The 22,223-nt window shown below is 51.3% G+C and overlaps 3 protein-coding genes across 3 annotated transcripts in view; 1 reads left to right on the forward strand and 2 right to left on the reverse strand.

Moving 5' to 3' along the window:
- Window position 1: 1 nt before the first annotated feature.
- On the reverse strand, window positions 2–4,168 carry TGME49_204880 (hypothetical protein). The gene has a single exon (XM_002367689.2). The coding sequence runs from the start codon at window positions 3,310–3,312 to the stop codon at window positions 619–621; it is 2,694 nt and encodes an 897-aa protein (XP_002367730.1). The 5' UTR covers window positions 3,313–4,168; the 3' UTR covers window positions 2–618.
- A 4,386-nt stretch (window positions 4,169–8,554) lies between these two features.
- On the reverse strand, window positions 8,555–10,483 carry TGME49_204870 (hypothetical protein; the record flags this gene model as incomplete). The annotated part of the gene is made up of 1 exon (XM_002367688.2): window positions 8,555–10,483. The coding sequence occupies one exon, from the start codon at window positions 10,481–10,483 to the stop codon at window positions 8,555–8,557; it is 1,929 nt and encodes a 642-aa protein (XP_002367729.2).
- A 2,570-nt stretch (window positions 10,484–13,053) lies between these two features.
- TGME49_204560 (type I fatty acid synthase, putative) overlaps window positions 13,054–22,223 on the forward strand; it is a gene marked incomplete at both ends in the record, with an annotated part of 22,855 nt that continues 13,685 nt past the window's right edge. The window contains 4 exons of the mRNA XM_018779311.1: window positions 13,054–13,623; window positions 13,926–14,059; window positions 14,933–18,814; window positions 19,016–22,204. Coding sequence (XP_018637297.1) covers window positions 13,054–13,623; window positions 13,926–14,059; window positions 14,933–18,814; window positions 19,016–22,204 — 7,775 coding nt within the window. The remainder of the gene's footprint in view (window positions 13,624–13,925; window positions 14,060–14,932; window positions 18,815–19,015; window positions 22,205–22,223) is intronic.

Below are 22,223 nucleotides of genomic sequence, written 5' to 3' on the forward strand. Positions count from 1 at the left end.
CGCCTGAGCCTTTTGTTTCAAGCTCGTATGTTGCAAGGGGGTAGCGGACGTAGCAAGCAGCGCAGAAAACGTGGTGCATGAGGTCACTTCTCACTCTGACCAAGCAGAGCAGGAGAAAAGACAACTCGACATTCCTATTTATTAGACGAGCAGATAATCGCTATCCGTTGAGGTCTTGCCATAGATCCGGAGAAGCAACGCAAAGGATTCAAGCATTTTATCCACGAAAAAAAGCTGCAACACTGCGACTTGTGTCACGTTGGGTGACAGCAAAGAATATGAAACGCAGGGGGTTGCTGTGACTGACCTCGTTGCAACGCACAGTGAATGCTCCAGTGTGGTCTACACAATGGGAATACAGAAAACAGCGGCTCTACGGAGACAGTTGCTGTTTCATTAACTCGCCTGACACTGTAGCGACCTTCAACACAGGTCTCGGCTCTGGGCCGCGCAGTGATTCTCACTGAAGGCAGAAGGAGACATCTACAACGAGAAACGGAGCTGCAACAAGAGGTGCCCATGTGGCACCTGTTGAACAGTGCTTGCATATTCGTGCTCCTCCCCCTCTTTTCGGGGTTTTCTGCTTCCAGCTTGAAGCATCAGCATGTGGTTCTGCCTTCATGAAGCACGGCCGTCGCACTGTGAGCGACTGCTCGTCCAGAAAACCAGACGCGCACCAGCACTGAGTTGAGCGCCATCCAACGTAGGACCTGGTTCTCGGGTGTTTTTTGATTTTTGAGTTGGAACATCCGCCTCCGAGGGAGCAGGCGTTTTTCCCCTGCTTGACGTCGGCTTCCTTGCGGACGCGACACTTCCCACCCGTTGTTTCCGAAGTCGTTGCGGCAGAAATGACTGAAAGACGGAGTCCATCTGTGGGCGTTGATCGTCTGATACTGCCCCGTCGCGCTCTGTATCGCTTAAAATGATGGGCGTTTCCATATCACTGCAGTGTCTTCGAAAGCCAGCTCTCGCTGACGCATAGCGAACGTCGCCACCGACTCTAGCTGCCACGGCGGTGGCAGCCTTCAGATTGCTTTCACTGTCACCTGCGGCAGCAATCTTTGTGGGAGTCCTAAGCAACGGAGGAGGAGAGGAGGATCTTCTCGAATCACGGCGCGACCGTGAAGTTCGGCGTCCACCGGTCGAGAGGACCCCTGGTTTCCTCTCGTGTTGCAGATCTATAAGTTTTTTTTCGGAACGAGTAATCAGAGGCACAGCAGGCGCAGAAGATTGCAGCACGAATCGCCTATGTGCCGTAGCTGCAGAAGCCGGAGCGAGCCGCGACCGGAGAACTGCAATCCCTGGTGCATGTTCTCGCTCCAAATGCTGGAGCACCTGAACCGAGGAACCGCATTCGAGAAGGGGGGAGAGTCTTTCGTGTGTGATGCGAGGCAGAGAGGGATCCAGATTTCCTGTCGCAGCCTGGCTGCTTCGCCACAAGCTCGTCTGCGGTTGTCCTACGGCGTCACCGCTCTCCGCAATTAGAGAAAAGGCTCCACGAGAGAGTATGGAAGATCTAGAAGAGAAGCTGCCTCTCAAGCTCAATTCCTCAAATCGCAACCCCAGCGAGCTGCACACGCTGGTGCTTCGTCTGCTGCTCATGCTCTGACTGCTCTCGAGAGAATCCGACGAGACGGATACCGTTCGAGAAAACCGCCTGGACAGGCTCTGTCCAGAGAGGCCAGCCACGTCAGGCTGCTCCTCCACCGGGTGAAGACGATGTAGCACACTGCCACAGTGTTCGTTAATCGGGAGTGTCCGCTGCTGGTTAAACAGCTGACAACTCGAGTGTTCACGCTGAGACGCCTGAGAAAAAGTATCATGTTGCCGATCCAGGCGCTCGATGTGTTCCGCAGCAGACTGTTCAATCATACCAGTGGCACCGGAATACTTCGGCACGAAAACAGCACTCCTATCCGTCATCTCTTCCTTGGGCATATGAGTTTCACCGTTTTTCTCTGCCGACGCGAGTTCTCCGACGACTCGTCCGCTAGAAACGGGAGAATATTTTCTTGGTGTGTGTTGAGAGATTGAAATTTTTGTTGAAACGTCTTCAGATCGGCCTCCGTGAGAAGAGCGGTGGCCAGACGAAACCTCCGGGTGGACCACCATCGTCCTCCGCGCAGATCTGGAGACGGGCACAAGACGAGAGGAGGCAAGCATAGTTGATGTCATTCTCGATTGGTTACTATCAGGAGTCAAGACAGAATGCGGACGGAAACAGTCTGTCCCCTCAGCCTCCGGATCCACGCAGGTTGATCCCAGACGGTCGGCGGTGTGACCACCCTGATCCCTTCCCAGGGACAGTGTTTCTTCCTTCGCCACTGTCGACGGTGTAGCTACCGCAGTTGATAGAGAGATTTGTCCTGGGCGTGAGGCACGGATCAAGACTTCTGCAGCAGGGGAGACCTCTCGAGGTACGACGGACGGAGCCCCTGAATCATCTTTCAAATCATCGGCGGCATCACCACGGCTAGGGCCAGAAAGAAAGGGTCCATTCGCCGCAGGTGTGCCCGACTGAGGAGCCAGTCCGGCTCTGCGCTGATACAGCATTTGAAGGTTGAGAGAAGGCACCACCTGCATGCGGGGTAGTCTGTCAGAAGTGTGAGAGGCTGGAAACGACGCATCCTTGCTTCCACTGCAGATTTTCCAGTCCGAGCGTTTCACAGTCCCTTCATCTTGAGAGGGTCCTATTGGCTGATGGCGGACCAGAGGATCCTTCGCCTGATCTGCAGGTTTCCGGTGTAGCTGCTCAACGGTTAGAGGGGAAGGTGACGGAAGACTTGCGGCATGCTTCGGAGTATCCTCAAACAGAAGAAAAGGTTTGTTACTGCCGAGAAGATCTTTGGACGCTGCATGATGGTCAGTCGACGAGGCAATGTGGCCATGTGGAAATGCATTTGGAGAAAAGTGGCCAATTTTTACGGTCCCACTCCCGCCCCGAAGCTTCCGCTCTGCATGTGCTGCTGCTTTCCCGCCTCTCTGCATGCGAGGGTGGTCGGGCGAGTCGCGTCGACGGTAGCCGCCGTGAGAAGCAGTCCGGTGCCCGTGACTACTGACAGCTGTGCTCCGGGAGGTGGGCGCATCATCAGTCTGGCTTCGGTGCGATGACCGGGCGCAAGAGCTGCGGTAGGTACTCGGCAAGCTCCCCGCATCGCTTCCATCGAGACCATGAGTGACTGATGATACTGAGGACGAAGAGCGATACGTTGCAGGAATAATTTCCACTTCGTGCTGATCAATGACACACCTTACTGGACGGCAGAGCTCGCAGCAACAGCCACACAAGGCACCCGGCGCGAAGCAACTCATCTTGTGCAGCACCGCGGGGGGGAAGAGGAAATGGCCTAAAACGCCTCCTCGTCACGTGCAACTTCACCCCAAGGGGTTCGTCCTGCCTGCTAGAAAACCGTAGACAAAAAACAATCAGAAGGTGCCACGCAGGGCAAACGAAGTAACACAGGGCACAAGTTACCCGACAAGAGACATTTCACGCTCGCACGTATGAGGTGATGCGTGAAAGAAGAGGCGGCTAGGGAAACTTGATGTGCACTGAGATATGCCGGGGAATTTTTACACACGAAAACAGCGGACATATTCCACGGATTTACTCGTGCTCAGCCTTCCTTAACGCGCGCAAACGTACATACTGCACGAGCGCCTTTCATGCTTTAGACACCATGAAAACCAGACTTGATCGAGTATCGTAAGGGTGAGGTCCTGAATCCCCTTATCTTCTAACTTGCATTGAAGCCTTTAGAGCAGCAGTGGCTGTGAGCCCAAATGCAAGGATCCCGGCTTAATCCTGTCAAGAACAACTGCTAGCATGAGAAGCTTGCACCCGTTCTCAGGCAAAGTCGCACCGGATTTCAGCGACAAAAGGGCTGGCAAAAAACAAGGGGGAGTAACACGAAGTTGGTGGGCCAAGAAGTGATAGATGCACAGGTTTAGGCGCCACCGTTGCCAGATATTCAGTTCTTCAAAACATCCGTACCACCGACTGAAATATCATCGTAAGCAATCTTGCGCCCAGCTGTAGATGCGGCAGACAGTCGGTCACGGCAGTGTACACAGAGAACTGTAGCGCGTTCCTGCAAGAATGGAGCCCCAAGAATTTCGGCTGTTCGGTGGCCTTCAGCACAGTGGTAAGCATTTGTTCCTTGGTGACAATAAAGGATCATTTCATCGTAAGACGCACTTTTCGCTGCGCATCGGTCGCAGCAGCAAGACACAAGAGCCAGCGAGCAGCACGAGCTAGCCGGCAAGGTGTACCGCCAGGACGACACAACACCCGGGAGCTTGCTCGATCAAGGCCCGCCTCTCATTCTCCCACGCGTTTCCCTATTCTCCGAAATGTTGAGTTGTCGGGGAAGGGTTCATGTATCTGCTCAGCAACCGACAGTACATGTTTTTCATTACCGATACGTGCCGCCCACTTGTTACCGGAATGTAACAGGCTGCCTGCTACCGTGGACGCGCGAATATGTCTCCGCAAGTCACCCTCTTTTTCACCACTGCAACGGTGAGCAATCTCGGACAATGTGATACGTGTTACTAGAGGCTGCGGCCATGTCGGGATTCTGCTTAGCGATTGTCGTAACGAGGAAAGTGACTGTTGCATTGGTGTGACAACCGCCGGAATTACCGTCATGGGATAGCTTGTACGAGCTGTTGGTCTAAACAATTAGACTAACGGCGACTGAAGCGCTGCGCCACTTCTGCCGTGTGGCACTTACGAGTGTTGCCCTTTAAGCACTTGTGGCGCTCGAGGTTCAACTCGATAAATGAGCAGGAATGAGCGGAAACAGGGTGCCACTGAGGACGGAAGCATACATTCGTCCTTCTTCTGAAGTCCCTCTGGGGAAACTGCGGAGTCGTGGAAAGACAAGGACGCGCTCCCTATGGCTGGCGACAGGACACAGTAAAGTAATTGTAGCTATGTGGTAGCGTAGAACAAAAGAAGTACGCCGAGGGAATCGCCCTTACCTCGTGATTTGCAATGAGGGTTTCAATAAAGATACTTTGTTTTTGTTCCGATGCGCGTGTATTTTGCAATTATGCACCAAAAGCATGATCTGGACTAACCCACCTCAACAGATAAACTGGCAGCTTGCCCGTTTTCCTGACATCGTGTACGTGCTGCAGCTGTTGCGCTGTGCCTCGTCGTGCAATGCCAGAGTAGAGATAATCTCCTTAGAAACATTTGGCTGTGCCAAGGCGGTTTGACTAGATGTGACTGCATGTAGAACGGAACAGCTCGCCTAATTAAGGGAAATGTAGATCAGTAACTTGCTGCCATCTGGGCGCTGCAGCTGTCGAAAGCACATGTTTGACTCAGTCACTCCCTTCGTGTACGAAGCGCTGAATTCACTTCAGAGCTTCAGTAGCCGTCTCGGACACTGAGAGCTAGGCCTCTGGACATTTCAAAAGATCCTGCACCATAATTTCCATATGCTCCGTTGAGGAAGTGTTAGTGAAGTGCATTATACGAGGGAAGTATCTTGGCCTGAGTGAACTGACAGTGGTGGCATGAAGGAGATTTGGAGCGATCTTTATGGCGCAAAAGGGATGCTAAGTACTTGCCTGACAAAGTAATACGACGTCGCATGCCGCTCTTGACACTTATGAAGGTGTCCTAATGTGGTCATTGACTGGATGGCGCTTTCTGGTTCAGCTGTGGCCTACATGTGTAACGGAACCTGGTCACGAACCAACATGTGTACCACCTGGTTTGTGATGGGGCTCGACTTGAATACGTATCAAACGAGAGCATTATGTTGCTATTCACCTCTTAACAGAGAGACACGCCGTCTTCCAGCGTTAGCCGGGGCCGCCCATTCAGGTCGTTGGCGTACAACAACCTGGTGCCACTACCCTCAGGCAACTGTTTACACTGGCGTTCCAATGGCTGCGCGATTTATTGTCACAACCCGTAGTCACCATTGATGTCTCATCAGCGGAGCCTGCGCGGCAACTGATACTTCACCGGTTATTTAGATGACTGCGGTGAGGATGCAAACTGAACATCAAAGATAGAGAGGAGTCTCTGCTGTGCTTACGTAAGTCTCGCCCTCTTGAAACGCAATGGGATGGAGACAATCAGGCTTTCACTCGGACCTTCAGGATATATACATACGTATAAGTGCTCCTCGCTCCCAAACAGTGACACCCTTCACAGGGTTCATTTCTCATTTCAGAACAGGCAGTCAAACGGTGTGTTTACCGAGGGAGGCCGAGCTCTCCGTTAATAGAGTCACGTCATCTGAAAATGTTATTGTCGCTCTCTCCTGCAGGTTACCTTCGGTCAACGACGCGGGACCAGAGTGAACGAGAGGCACGTCTTCATCCCTCGTTTGATGCCTCGTGAAAGTCGGGGTGGACGTTCCAAGTTGATCTGATTCTTCCGTGATTGGTGTTCTTCTGCAATAAATAACGGTTACGATACCGGACCCTACTATCAGACATCCGATAATGGCAAATGCAAAGAATGTCCAGCTGTCGGCCATCATCAACCACAGCCTGGTCCACCAGGATGTTGTTGCCGGCGTAATGGACCAGTCAGCTAATTCACTGTCACACGGAGGCGGGCAATTTTCCATCTCGAAGAAAGGTGGACACCCAAGTTCAGTGTCCCCCGCGGCCTCTCGTATTCTGTGGTTGATCCTTAACCGTCTACAGTTGCGACACTCGGACCATTCCGATGTAGCGAATATACAATCTTGCCGGCGTTGGCGGAAGTCATGAATGGCTGCATTTATGTGATGACAATGAGGTCCAACTGGGACACAAGAAAGAAGACAAAAGCAAAACAAGAGAACAGGGTGATAACAAATGCGCAAGGGCAGATGCGCCGGGGTTCTAGTACATCAACAAAACTGCACAAACAAACAGTGATTCACCAGCCTTCATTCACGCGGTTCTTCTGGATGGCATGGAGGAGTGAATTAATACACACAGGTCCAATTGTGTCAGGGTCGTACTTGAAAAAATAACCTGTGTATGACGCATATTGCAGCATTCAGCCGATTCTGTCTGTCGGCTTTGCAGAAGCACTGTCTCGAGATCGCAGTTTCGTCGAAATACTGCTCAAGAAAGCACGGGGGAAATACGAAACCACCTAGTATGTTGTGCACCACATTGATCTTCTGGTTCTGCTGTTTTCATTCTTAAGCCCACTCGTGTACTCACTGGAATGATGTTTGAAGTATTTTCTTGTCTCCTTCTTACCACTGCAGGCCCTCTTCTCAAACAGCTGACAAGGCCTTCCTCCATAAAGGGCAGGTTTGCGTACATTCATGAATCTGGTTGCCCGACAGGTTGAGTCACAATACGACCACTCGCTCCATTCGCCCTGACAGTCCCAGACAGAGGCGTCTTTCAACAGGAACGCCACATCGTAAGAGCACAGAGGTGCTGCTGCGCTGAAGAATCCTTCACTGGGACACACTGGTAACTCTCTACCAATGATTTGGACATCCGCAACTTCAAGAAGGTTTTCTCGCCTCGTTGCATTGCCCGCTAGCTGGAGTTGGACGTATTGTATACGGTACACCTGCATGTCACGCCATTCCCAGTAAGTCAAATTGCCATATTTCAGAGCAGGCAATCTTGTGGAGAGGGTGTAGACAATCGTCCGATTAGTGTCCAAAAGAGTGACGGTAAACTCAGGGTAACTGTGAGGCACGAAGAAGCCCCTTATCGCCCATATTTCCGCAGGATTCTGCAGTGATATTTCAAAAACCGATTGTGATGAGCTGGGCGTTATTTGACTTTCTAGTGTCTCATCGACTTGTTCGTCAGGCGTTATCTCTGTCGACCTTTCCGTGACCACGACCGGAAGAAATTGACAACTTCCATCGAAACAGGTTTCTGCGAAATTTGTGCCGTCAGTGTAGACGCATGTTGGGTCGTCGTCCGCCCCGACAGTTTTGTTTGTCTCGTACACTTGCAGACGGTGACAGCTTGCGTCACATGCTGCCGGTTCGGGACCGACGCTGCAGGAGAGCAAAAGGGAATCATAACGATATACGATATTGGTCTCCAGTGCCAGAAACATTTGTAGCACGGCCACAAAAGTCCAGGCTGAAAGAGGCAGAGAGAAGGTACAGACAGACGATTTTTCAGGCTACAGGACACTGAACGAGAAAAGGGACAAAACACCAGCCACTACTTCGCTCATATGGGACAAGCTACTACCTTGCGTTTGCGGAGTCCCCATCCCCTCTCAGATTGACAGCAGTTGCTCCCGATATTTAGGACACCAGCAAATCGGTGGTAACCAACGGTCTCGAGAAATACCACCCTTTCGGTATTCAAGGAATTCCTGGCAATTTCGTTCCTGGATAAGGCCTTGCACAGCTTGAGCAGAATGTCAAACCAAAGAAACTGCCACAATGAGGTTCAGGAGTTCAGTCATCAATCAGAGCAGCGAAAGCCGACAGAAGTTGATTATCGTAAGTAAAAGACTTAGCCACGGTAAAAAAAAGCAGATTCTCAGTGCTAGTGACTGTATAACGCTTTGACACTACATTGGATCATGACTCGCAATTTCTGCTCACCCGCCCTTACAGGGTCCAGCGTTTTTCCGCGATCCTGTTGCTTTAACTAAACGAATTTCTCGTGTGCTGTCGGCGATGGGCAAAAACGAATCTTGAGCATCGTGACCCAGCCGGTCTTCCGTCCAGAGAGAATACCAAAAGACTTCTCCAGAAGCAGCGGGACGCGTGATGAAAGCTCCAGGTGCTGGGGGTAACAGGCTGGCTTCTGCAGTTCGGAGAACCTTCAAGGAGTTGCCTGGTACACGGGTACCGTTCGATGAGCATTCCATGAGGAAAGTAGAACGCTGCATGCTGTCCTGGTATCCAACGAGAAGACTGTCTTCACCGAAGAATGATGCAAAAATGAGGTCCACACCCGTGGCCTTAATCCCCTCAACCGGAGCAAGATTCTCGAAATAAAGTTGCAGCTGTTGATTCCACTCGCCGAGATTAAGGGTCACCCGTGTTTCTCCAGCAACTTCTGTCACATCTTTCCAAAAAACCTTCCATGCACGGAAATCGTCTGGCACAAAAACTGGCACGCTCATCTCGGTTGGAGGAAGAGACAAAACACTCCTTTGGGTCCTAGAAAGCCTTTTTCCGTCTACGTAAATCCCTGACAATTCCTCTGTCGTACCCTTGCAGACTGCCATCAGCTCCTGATATTGTGGATGCAGTACAAATGCTGCATAGACGCATGGCTTGCATGGAAAAATCTCATCGGATGTACGCGACGTCTCCTGGAAATTTGAATCGAGAATGACCCCGAAGCACCGTGACTCGCTGACGCCTTTTACCACGTCGAAGGATCTTGCTCGTATAGTGAAAGCGTAGTGAGTGTCTTTCTCAGTTGCACCGACAGGGTCTATTTGCTTTGCTGGCCCTCCCAGAAGAGCATTGAAACCAAAACTGTAATCGAGTCTAGCTCCAGTCCATACTGGTCTGATGACCTCGAATTTTTCAACATCTGAGTCTATTAGCCGCACTGCGAACACACTCCCCACTCGTATGCCGTTTGGATGCTGCTCATCGAACTCCAGGTAAGAACCGTGCATATCCGCTCTTCCACACACCCATCCAGTGTGTTCCACAAGCCAGAACGTGAATTTTGCTGAAGAGTTCTTATTAAGTGCGGTTTTATCAGTCTGGTGGTCTACGCACAAACGGTCTCCTTTGTATGTCTCAAATATTGTTTGGTTGGTGAACAGGAGATAGGCTGACTTCGCTGTGGACGTTTCGAGTGATACACGGCACTTTGCTTCTGTGCACTCGCAAGTGGAATCGACTGTACGGCACCTCTGAGCCCACACAGCGAAGATGGCGTCATGGAGACTATGAACGCCGTTCACAGGCTCCTTCAGAGGGTTCCAGTAACCCACGATTCTAGCTTCAGCCAACAGACCTCTAAAATCTAGAGTTGTTTCTCCACCAATTTGTTTCCCTTCTGAGGAAAAAGAGACGAGACGACCAATGCATCCATAGAAAGGAGGACTTTCAAATGACGCGCCGTCAAGATGGGCGTCCGATTCCGGACACGTGTTGTACAGGAGCTGGAAGCTCCCATCACCACGCTGATGGGTGAAAAGAGGCTCCACCTGACGGACGCCGTTCCGGTTCAACACCTCTTCGTAGGTGCTCCGTTCAAATGCACGCTTCCGGCGGGCTATACTAATAGGTTTCCCCAGCAGAATTGAAGATGTCTCCAACTGCAGCGTCGCCTGCGCTAGTATAAAGCCTTGCATTCCGGGAAAACAACCATTCGAGCCTTTGGCTGGACACCACCACAGTAGCCGGATATGTTCGACGTTCCTTTGAGTAGCCCAGAACAACAGAAGAAAATACGAAGCAGTACTGAAGTTGAGAATTCTTGGTTTATGCCTTGGAAGGTGGCGGCAAGCAGCGTGCTCGCACATCAGCCCCTTCCTCACTAAAGCGTGCTCAACCATTGTAAAGTGAGAAATGTGTCTGCAAGGTTACGCCCCCGCTGAAGGGAGACCACCAAACATACCGAAGGATTTGCATGGCGAAGGTGGATAAGAGTTTTGAAGTTGTTGAGTCAGCTCTTCATTTTTCGGGACGTCCCAGAGTGAAAGAAGTATCGGAACGGTGGCAGCAGCGATCTGCGTTTACCGTCCGCTTCTCCTCTTCCCGTGACAATTCGCATGGCCCGAAGCTAACAGTCTCCTTTTACGGGTTAGCGGCCGTTCAATACGGTTGGCGACAGGAGCTGATAAACTGCAGGCAAGCAAATCTAGGCAGGTGCGGTAAGAGACGTTGAGTGCAATTTGTCCCAAGACGCTGCTTGTCGTACTGGAAAACTTTGCGGTGGAACACTTCTCGGAGTGAGTGCACATCAACTTTCAATCGTCCGCGTTTGTGTGCCAGGGATTGAGCCCAGCGAAAGGTACGAGGATATCATGACATTTGGACGGGGTAACCTTCGAACGACAGCCTTTACAAAAATTGGGTTATGAGAGAAAGTTATGCTTTCTTTCTCTGCATTATTTTACGCCCTCTATGCTGGCCGGAAAGTTTTCTAAAGGATCACCTTGGGAAGCTCCTTACATCTTGTTTTTCTACAAGAAGGGCATGCCAACTGTCTCTAGGGTATTCCAGTCTCTACGTCAGATGCTTCATAAACCTGGTAGTGCGAATCGTATATACGGAAGCCGAATATGCCCTGTCCCTGTGGCACCACAACGTAGGCTACCCAGAGCAGCCGTTCCATGAAAATAGTGGCGAGAAAGTAAATTGTACGGCACCATTGAGCAAATCTGCTATTAGTGAGAAAGCATTCAGATAAGACGTGCAGCGTAAAAAAGTGTTTTCTCGACCAGCTTATCAAAAGAGACTCCTGCGCCAGAGCACCCCACAGGTGCAATGCACTTCTTGAGCGTCACCGCTCGTTGCGTTTCCGGCAGGGCCATGACCGAAGTCAATTTGCTTGCACAATGCCTTCGTTTAAACGTTCTCTTTCGCTTGCTTCGACGACACCACTGTATCCCAGTTCAGTACACAGAGAAGTGAACGCACGCAAGGTACGATTGAACCGTCGAACAGGCCATGCAACTCGAGTTTCCACTTAACAGAAGTGGTAACGGACAGACGCCGACTGTTCCCCACTGGAGGAAGTCCATCCTGTGGATGCACTAGGAGCGGGTTGCGCAAGCTGACGTCCGCTGTTATGTTTTACTTATCCGCTACCTGCCCTTGTTCTTTTCTATTCGAACAAGGACACTTCTGTGGCTTACCATGGGGAAATGGAGACGGCTGTGCTGGACAGTTTTGTAAGGAACTTATCTATGTGTCAGATCATGCCACAGCATTTTGGTAAAACGCGAAGGGGAGAATGAGAATAACGCTTCACAGAGTGTGTGAACGACCGGATTTCGCAGATCATGCGACAATCAGCCAGTTGCACAGAAGGGAAACAAATCTGCCCTCACGTACGCGTTTAATTTGTCAATCTCGTCAATGAAATATGTGTTTTTTGCTATCTCAGAGTTGAGCAAGGCGTGACGCAGATAAATCATCACGAGTAGTTACAATTCATCAAGCAACCACCTGCGACGCTCTCGGAATGTCACTCTCAGGGCTGGGTTACACGTTTCACAGGCAGCCAAGCTAGTGGCAACATTGTGTCCTCAAAACCTCAAAGAACATTCACTACCTACACGGCCCTTCCATTATCATCTTCCCTTTCCACAATCACATGGTGTTTAGGCCTATCCTTAATGTTAGTTTCTCGCTGCTTTAACTGAGTTGTCATCTGCAACTGCACGTTCAGTTGCCGCAACGGATGCCTCCGAAAGGCTCTGTTTAACCGGAACATTGCGCCATTTTCCAGTTTACCAATGCTATGGATGAGCAGCTCCCCGAATTGTGTAAGCTAACTGACGTGGCAGCGTTTGACAACCGGGGCACACGGAATGTCACCAACATAACCGGAGACACGCTCTCTGGTTGCGCTTTGGAGTACCGGAGAAATTAATTGATGGGAGGAAGCAGCATTGGAGTCGCGATTTAGTAGGAGATAACAACCTCACTCGTACCAGATGTGGAGTTACCGCGTTAATGGCAGCAGGACACTACCCAGACCGTGCTGGCTCCGTTACGGGTCAAAAACTGGCAGGTGAGCCAGCAGGAAATCACAGGACTCTTGCAAACTGACACCGGAGCTGGGGAACACGTTTTGAACGATGTGTAGACAGAACGCTAACCGGCCTTCTTTTCTTGTGAAAACTGTTCTACCGTGTAACAGAATAGCAGGTCAGTACTATGTGGTTGAGAGCTTATCATGTGATTAGCCAACTACTGGCCCCAGCGGAGCCAACAAATATTTCATGTCATGCGCATTGTTTATGAGTTCCCGAATCTGCGTGTGAAGTTGCTATATATGATGCGGAATGAGGTTGACTTCTGAGACGCCCATCTTCTGATTAGAGAGAAGAACAACCTCGTTGAAACATGTGAAACTGCTGCTACTGAATATAGAAAAACTGGACGTTCACAAACAATGACGTCTGACCTCACTCAGGCTTTACTATCCTGTCTTGAGGCTGTAACTGAGCCAGACAGCGAGGACACCCCCAACCAAAGGACTGACGCTGAGTACCGCTTCTGCGCTGTTCGTCAAGATGATATCACATTCGCAGAGTTTCTCAACCGTGTGTCGGTTCAGTTCGAAGTGCCAATCGGGCCACTCGCGGCGAAGGATTACGAGAGCTTTAGCTCGTTCGTCTTCCACATCTGCGAGCTGAAGAAAGAAAAGCAAGTCAACGTCAAAACCTCTAGTCATCACATCATACACAGGACAAACCGTTACTCCACTGAAAATGAAAAAGCCTCCATTTCGATTGTGGGCATTGCCTGTCGGCTACCAGGAAACGCAAAAAACCCTGGCGATTTCTGGACGGTTCTTGTGGAGGGTATAGACGCTATTGTGCCAATACCCTCAAAGCGATGGAACCACAAGGAGTTCAGCGAGGGACACAGCGAACGAGGGACGATATACGTCAAGGAGGGAGGTTTCATAGACGGTATCGAGAAATTCGACAATGGTTTCTTCAAAATTTCTTCGTCTGAGGTAAGCATTGACGGCTTGTGTTGGTGAGGAAAGCGCCTGCGTGGATGCCCCTACTGCCTGCTTCACACACAAACAAGCACTCGAGCGGCAACGCACCAGAGGCTCGAAGCAAGCAATACACGATTTTTGAAGCAGCGTGAAATTACGAACCCTACCTCAAACAGAGCAACAGTGCCGAGCGAAGATTGCTACCAACGCAGGTCATGGCGTCACTGAGTGCTGCCGCAGATACTTTTTCCGCCGGATGATGAAGAGTAGGGGACATCAGCAGTGTCAAACAGTTTTTGTTTTCCTGAATTCAGGCAAGAAGGATGGATCCACAGCAACGAATGCTTCTTGAGCTGTCGCACGAGGCATTCGAGTCCGCCGGTCTACAAGCTATTACGGATGACAACCACAAGTTCGGTGTGTTTGTGGGGTGTTCTTCTTCTGAATGGTAAGATGTAAGACGCGTTAGAGGGCTGACACGGAGGGGCGCACAGAGTATCCTGCCTACATGTCTGCCTCCCTCAGCCAAATACAACCGACAATGCTTTCATTCTGACCGTAATTGCCTTAAGTTGGCCACCACAATTTTCGGTTAACAGTACAAACATTTGACAAACAAAGGGATTAACAATGCTGCAGTAAGCGTCAACACTACTAGATAGGACTCCGTTGAAAAACATAGTGGTGGGGTTGTCGCAAAACCTTCAACTTACACGTTTAAAACGTATGAGTACTTTACTTTATGGGGGCGAAAGCCGTAGACTATATACGAGAAATATGTTTGAAACTGGCAGTGGTTTCATGCATATACCTCGAACGGAGAGCGTGTTGACGGTTCACACCCCCACCACCGCCCTACGCGATCCACTGATTTGCAGTATGTGTGGTCAGCAGCGAAAGCCACTTGCTGGGTTGTTTCGTCCTACTCAATTCGCTTTCAGGAGGGAAGTTTTAAAAATGTAGCAAAGCGGTAAAATGCTCACTGATGACTACCCAATACCAGCGCCCTCCTGCGTTTGGTGGCGTTCAGGACCATCTTGAAGACGAAGCAAACGGAGAGGCTTTGTGCATTCCAAACGGCTAATACTCCACATGCACTGCTGGCGAACAGATTGTCGTACACATTCAATGCGTGCGGACCATCCCTAACTATCGATTCCGCAAGCTCTTCAGCACTGGTAGCTGTCTCAGTCGCAGCTTCTCATATGGAAATGGGACAGTGTGACGCATGTCTGGTCGGCTCATCCAGCTTGATGTTGGTGCCAGAGGCGACCGTGGCACTTTGCGCAGCAGGAATGCTAGCGTTAGACTCTCGTTGCAGGCCTTTTGACGCTGCAGCAAATGGCTACGGACGGGGTGAAGGCGCCGTCGTATTTCTCTTGGAGCGTCAGATGTACTCGCCTGAAAGTCGTTGTAAGCAAAAGTCGCTCGCGACGATCCGCGGACATGGAACGAACCACAACGGGCGTAGCGTCTCTGTGACAGCTCCAAGTGACGTCGCACAGAAGAAATTGCTTGAAGGGGTGCTACGGACTGCTAGTGTTGAACCTCAGCAGGTGGCGTACCTTGAGGCCCACGGAACAGGAACAAAGCTAGGTGACACAATCGAATTTAGAGCCATAAAGTCAGTATTTTCCACTTCACGAAGCGTGGACAATCCGTTGCTCATTGGCTCTGGGAAGAGCAATGTCGGGCACCTAGAAGGTTGCGCTGGTGCAGTAGGTCTGCTCAAGGCTCTCTTAGTACTATATTTTCGAGAAGTTCCACCGACACTCCATTTCAAAAAAATCAGTCCCTTGATTGATGATGAAGGCTTCGACTATCAGATCCCAACTAAAAGGCTGACGCTCGCAGGTGACCGACCAATCCTTGCCGGTGTTAGCTCCTTCGGACTGGGGGGCTGTAATGCTCATGTGATCATTGAATCTGTCCCTAAGGATAGAGAGATGGATGCACTATCCCTTTCTCGACGCCACATCTGGGATCACATGGAGTTCCCCGTATTCGAATCTGCAGACGATGGCAACTCGTTTGGGGGTTTGGCAATGCGTCACAATGTAGACCTTTGCAACAGCACGTGCAACCATTTGCGCCGACGCAGTACCTCATCGCTGATTGGTAAATGCACGCTGACTCCTGTTTCAGCGCGCCTTCGAAGATTTACAGCGTTTTCATCAGGTGATGGAACTCCTGGCCTTCGAGTTCAGCAGTACGGGACGACAGAAGGTAGCAGCAAAGCCAACGAACCGCATGCGATAACCGAGAAACAGATCTCGCGATGGACCCGAGATAGTAGAAAAGGACTTTACGTGGAAGTTGAATCAATGAAGGACGAGCTCGAGCGTTCGTTCTCGCTAGAGGACGACAATGGAAGTGTAACCGGAAGCGTACAAACCGAACAAACTGAACCCGATCAGATGGCAAATGAAGTAGTGAACACTGTAGATGAAGAGGCCGTACAGACCTTGGTGCTTCAGACGGTTCGACAAATTCTTAAAGAGGCTGTCTCTATACATCGCGATGTTTCGCTAAAAACACTCGGCATCGATTCACTGGCTGCTGTCGAATTTCGTGATTCTCTTCAAGAGTCTCTAGGTATTAGTCTTCCCGCATCTCTCATCTTCGATTTCCCTACTATTGACGACGTATGTAGGTTCCTTGCACAGAAACTTCAAAGCGGAGACGGAGGTGAGCGTCGTAATACTCCAACGAACCTAGCACAACCAAGGCCCAGCACTTCCTCTGAGACATGCGTGGCAGTCAGGGGGATGTCGTGTCGGTTCCCTGGAGCAGAAGATGGCACTACAGAGAGCTTTTGGGAAATGCTACACAGTGACTCGGACTGCATACAGGAAATACCGACAAGCCGTTTCGATGCAGCTAGTATTTTTGATACGGACTATGGCGCCAGGGATAAGATCTACGTTAAAGCAGCAGGCATTCTGCGTGGTGCGGACATGTTTGACAATACGTTCTTCAAGATAAGCGAAGTGGAAGTTCGCCATCTTGACCCACGTCAGCGCATCCTGTTGGAAGTCGCTTACGATGCTTTGGTTGACTCTCAAGTGTTGGGTGACCAAGGGCTAGCCGCCATCGACAATGAGATAGTCGGAGTTGTGATAGGATGCAGCGGAAATGATTGGAACACATTTCTTCAGCAGCACGCTCTATCCGCTTCCAGTTTTTCCGGTCCTGGTACTTCCCCCGCATTGCTGTCGAACAGAGTTTCTTACAATCTCTCATTGAGAGGTCCAAGCCTTACTGTAGACACAGCATGCTCTTCCTCTCTAGTTGCCATAGATATTGCCCGACAATTGCTTAATGCATCGCAATGCAATTTAGCTCTGGTCGGTGGTGTCCAGTTGCTGTTAACGGCTGACACATTCATACATTACTGTAGAGCAAGAATGCTTAGTCCTGATTGCCGGTGTAAAACGTTCGACGCATCAGCAAATGGTTACGTCCGCTCTGAAGGATGCGGAGTGGTTCTGTTGGAGAACACGCACGACAGGCAGGTTTCCAAGAATACGACCTACGCATGGCTCTTGGGTTCAGCGAACAACCATGTTGGGAAGAGTGCAAGCCTGACAGCACCTAATGGCCCTGCCCAGCAAGCCGTGATATTAGCTTCTCTCCGTTCAGCGCACTTACAACTGACCTCTCAGATTCATTTGATAGAAACGCACGGGACGGGAACGTCCCTCGGAGACCCAATCGAGATCGGCGCCCTCCAAGCCGTCTACGGGCAGGGAACAAGTGCAGACACGCCTCTTGTTCTGGGAGCGCTCAAATCGCGTATCGGGCACACAGAAGGTGCAGCTGGTATCGCTGGGTTCATTAAACTCATCTGTTCACTTCGACAGAGGATCGCCCCGCCCAATCTGCACCTCAAGACATTCAACCCCCACATCGATATCTCGACGGCAGATTCCTCGAGGCCGTTCCTGTTTCCTACGAAAGCCTATCCGCTTGACACACTGATGGCTGGAGAGAAGACCGAGGCGCTTCTTGGAGCTGTCAGTTCATTCGGGTTTGGAGGCTCAAATGCGCATGCAATCGTTGAGGTCCCTGCACGCCAAGGGCCAACGGGTCGGGATGCAGCCTACGCCGGACTCAGAGGTGCGGATGCTGCCACAGAGGCACATCAACCAATGGTGTGGCTGTTCACCGGCCAGGGATCTCAGTATGTGAACATGGCGAAGTCTCTCTACGAGACAGAGGAGAGCTTCAGGCAGACAGTGAAGGAATGCTCCGCATACCTCGCAACAGAGAAACTACTGCCGACAGAAGGCCCGTCGAGCCTCGAGGATATAATTTATCCGGGGCAGGACGCAGATGCTGAGGAGGCAGAGCATCTGCTGATGCAGACACAGTATTCGCAAGTGGCAATTTTCGTTGTTGAGCTGGCGCTCACTCGGGTTCTGAAAGAGAGGGGACTACGTCCAGCAGCTGTTTTAGGTCACAGCCTCGGCGAATACGCCGCTGCAGTCACAGCAGGAGTATTTTCGTGGCGCGATGCTCTGCGCGTTGTCGCCGTCCGAGCACGCATCATGTCTGAGCAGGACCCACAGGATGGTGTCATGGCGGCATGCCGGTTGTCGGCCGCTGAGGTTCAGGCGGCCTTAGATTCAGACCTGAAGAACCTGAAGTCTGTGGCTGTCGCTGCCGATAATGGCCCGCGAAGCGTGGTGGTGTCCGGAAGAAGGTCGGAAGTGGAAGAGGTCCTCTCATTCTTCAGTATTTCAGGGAGGGCTCGCTTCCTCAGGGTTTCGCATGCCTTCCACTCCCCGCTAATGGCAGGTGCTGTTGAGCCTGTCAGTCGTCTCTTTGAGAGAGTTGAATTTTCGGAGCCGGCGATTCCGTTTGTATCGTCCGCCCGAGGGCGCCTGACCATTACAAACGAACTAGGTGATTCGATATATTGGGGGCAGCAAGTGGCGGTTCCAATCAAGTTTAGGGAGGCCATCGCTGCTGTAGAGTCGGTGTTTGGTTCTGCATCTGTTCACTTTGTTGAGGTTGGTCCGTGTGCTGTTCTGGTCCATCTGGGCCCAAATTGTTGCATGCCATCTGCCGGTGCGCGACATCGGTGGTCCTTTGCGGTAGGCGACACCCTAGCGAAGGCGCGCGAGAGGGACGTGTCGAGGCTTGTCGTCTGTGAAGCACAGGCTGGCTCAAAAGAACCCGGACACACCTGGCATCGCAAGTAAGCTCTTGTACTGCAGCAAGGACGGCCACAGTACTCTTTTAACGGACACCACATGTATGCGTATGTGATGCAAGTCTCTATCGGTGCTACCCGGCGTGTCATACAAATTCAGAGGGTGGGAGGTATGACTTTCTGCGTACATGCATGTGCCTATATACACATACGTGCCCGTATGTACACATCGCGTTCTTATTTCAGGCGCTTCCCGTGGAAAGCCTCTCTTCATCCCCTGCTGGGTTTGCGAGAAGCCACTAAAAATGAACATGTTCAAGAACACATTTACCAGAAGGCGGTGCCGCGTGCTCTCGTCAAAGTGTTCAGCGAAGAAACCAGCCTGGGAATTTCGACTCTGCCAGCCGCAGCCGTCCTTGATGCAATGATAGCCGCTGCCAAGCTGTGTTCCCGAATGGGTTCTCCAGGCGATGACACCTCAAAAGCTGCAATCCAGCTGAAGAACTTCCGATCATATCGAGAAATGGTACTTCCAGAACCTCAAGATTGCGATAGCACGAACGTTGTTCTGAACGTGTGCTTTCGTTTAGTGACCGAACGTGAAACGCTGGTAATTGCCAGCTTCGGAAGTTATGCTCGGTTTCCCACTGACGTAGACGGCTCCAAGGGAAAATGGCTCCCACTAACGGAAGCAACAGTTATGCCAGTTTCAAATGCTAAAAACCAGTGCCCGACACTGTATGCTCTGCAGCGGCGATTTTTGAAAGACGAAACCATGTCCAAACAAGAAGCGACTGATACCTGGCGCACTGCAGAAGATTGGGGAGTTCCAGAAAGGTTTACGACGATACGAGCCATCCATCGAAGAGATGATGAAGCGCTCGTCCATCTTTCACGAGCAAGGACTTTGGTAGAGGAAGGCTTCATAGTCTGTCCCGTCATCATCAGAGAACTCTTTTGTGTAGCCGGAACTATTGCAAAACGACAGGTTCCTTTCGATCGAGATCTCGATTACGCTGTTACGGGAGTTGAAACTGTCAACAGTTTTGCCACCTCTCAGGATGCGTGTGACAGCTTCTGGGGACACATTCATGTCCTTCCTCTCACGTCAGGCCACGCACAAAAGCGGCTCGCAAACGTGACGCTGTACACTGAAAAAGGGAGTGTAACGGTGCAGCTGCAGGCAGTCCAGCTACATCCTACTGCGCGTGTATCTGTGCAACGCGAGATTGACATGCAGCAATCTTTGCTTCAGGCATGCTGTCACCAACCAGAAGGTGTTGTTGACCCTGTGAGCCAGTCTCACACGACAAGAGACAGTTGCCACCAATCTCAGTCGCTTCGGAAGACATATACACACGATGAGCTTATCCGTCTGGTCACAGAAGCCTGCCGGCGTGTGATCGGCACTGACAGCGAACCGGATGTTCGTACGCCGCTACAGGAGCTGGGCATCGACTCTCTCGGAGCCGTCGCCTTTCGAGATGCCCTTGAAGACACGTTTCACCTTAAATTTCCAGCAACGATTTTGTTCGACCACCCACACCTGGACGCTCTCAGTCACTTCATTTCATGGAGACTTGAAGAGAAGGTTGAAGAAACTGAGCCCACTGGCATTTCAGTCCCCCTCAGTTTCGATACCATGGACGGCGACGTGGCGGTCATTGGGATGTCTTGCAGACTCCCAGGATCCTCAAACACTGCGAGTGACTTTTGGCAAGCGCTTCTGACTACGGACAACTTCGTGGCCGAGATCCCTCCAACCAGATTCGACATCGAGGAGTTCTTCGATCCTGACCAGGGTGCGAAGGGAAAGATGTACGTCCGGGAGGGTGGTTTCGTTGACGGGGCAACACTTTTTGATAATCGCTACTTCGGAATCTCAGCAGCGGAAGCCCACGAAATGGACCCGAGACAGAGACTATCCATGGAAGTGGCTGCTGAGGCTTTCTGTGATGCTGGTGTCGAACAGAACGACGCGGCTTCGGAAGAAACTCTTGTCGTTGTTGGCAAAACGAACACAGACGCTGTGCGAGTAGGCTACAGCCAGTTGTCTCCTTTCAGCTGCAGCGGTGCAAACAACTCAATTCTCTCAAACAGGATTTCTTACTTCTTCGGACTGACAGGGCCGAGCATGACGATTGATGCTGCATGTGCGTCTTCCTTGATCGCGATCGTAGCCGGTTTCAATGAACTCACCAGAGGAGGCTGCAAAACAGCGCTGATTGTAGGAGTGAATCTGCTTTTGTCTCCCGAATGCTACATCGAGATATGCAAGGCAACAATGCTCAGCCCAGATTGCCGATGTAAAACGTTCGATGCACACGCAAATGGCTACGTACGCAGCGAGGGGTGCTGTGGAGTAATTCTGAAAACACTACCTAGAAACACCAAAACCTTGAAAGAAAACGCAATATACGCGTGGATAAGGGGTGCGGCCACTAACCATGTTGGCCGAAGCGCAAGCCTGACAGCGCCTAACGGTCCAGCTCAGACAACACTCATGCTTGACACTCTCCGTTCCGCCCGGCTGCAACGAGTATCAGATATCTCCGTCTTAGAGACGCACGGGACAGGAACATCTCTCGGAGACCCAATCGAGATCGGCGCCCTCCAAGCCGTCTACGGGCAGGGAACAAGTGCAGACACGCCTCTTGTTCTGGGAGCGCTCAAATCGCGTATCGGGCACACAGAAGGTGCAGCTGGTATCGCTGGGTTCATTAAACTCATCTGTTCACTTCGACAGAGGATCGCCCCGCCCAATCTGCACCTCAAGACATTCAACCCCCACATCGATATCTCGACGGCAGATTCCTCGAGGCCGTTCCTGTTTCCTACGAAAGCCTATCCGCTTGACACACTGATGACTGGAGAGAAGACCGAGGCGCTTCTTGGAGCTGTCAGTTCATTCGGGTTTGGAGGCTCAAATGCGCATGCAATCGTTGAGGTCCCTGCACGCCAAGGGCCAACGGGTCGGGATGCAGCCTACGCCGGACTCAGAGGTGCGGATGCTGCCACAGAGGCACATCAACCAATGGTGTGGCTGTTCACCGGCCAGGGATCTCAGTATGTGAACATGGCGAAGTCTCTCTACGAGACAGAGGAGAGCTTCAGGCAGACAGTGAAGGAATGCTCCGCATACCTCGCAACAGAGAAACTACTGCCGACAGAAGGCCCGTCGAGCCTCGAGGATATAGTTTATCCGGGGCAGGACACAGATGCTGAGGAGGCAGAGCATCTGCTGATGCAGACACAGTATTCGCAAGTGGCAATTTTCGTTGTTGAGCTGGCGCTCACTCGGGTTCTGAAAGAGAGGGGACTACGTCCAGCAGCTGTTTTAGGTCACAGCCTCGGCGAATACGCCGCTGCAGTCACAGCAGGAGTATTTTCGTGGCGCGATGCTCTGCGCGTTGTCGCCGTCCGAGCACGCATCATGTCTGAGCAGGACCCACAG

This window comes from Toxoplasma gondii, chromosome VIIa (assembly GCF_000006565.2).
Source record: "Toxoplasma gondii ME49 chromosome VIIa, whole genome shotgun sequence".
Lineage (NCBI taxonomy): Eukaryota > Apicomplexa > Conoidasida > Eucoccidiorida > Sarcocystidae > Toxoplasma > Toxoplasma gondii.

Bases quoted from the DNA above. Each gene is read 5' to 3' on its own strand.
- TGME49_204880 (XM_002367689.2), bottom strand. From the start codon at position 3,312: ATGAGTTGCTTCGCGCCGGGTGCCTTGTGTGGCTGTTGCTGCGAGCTC.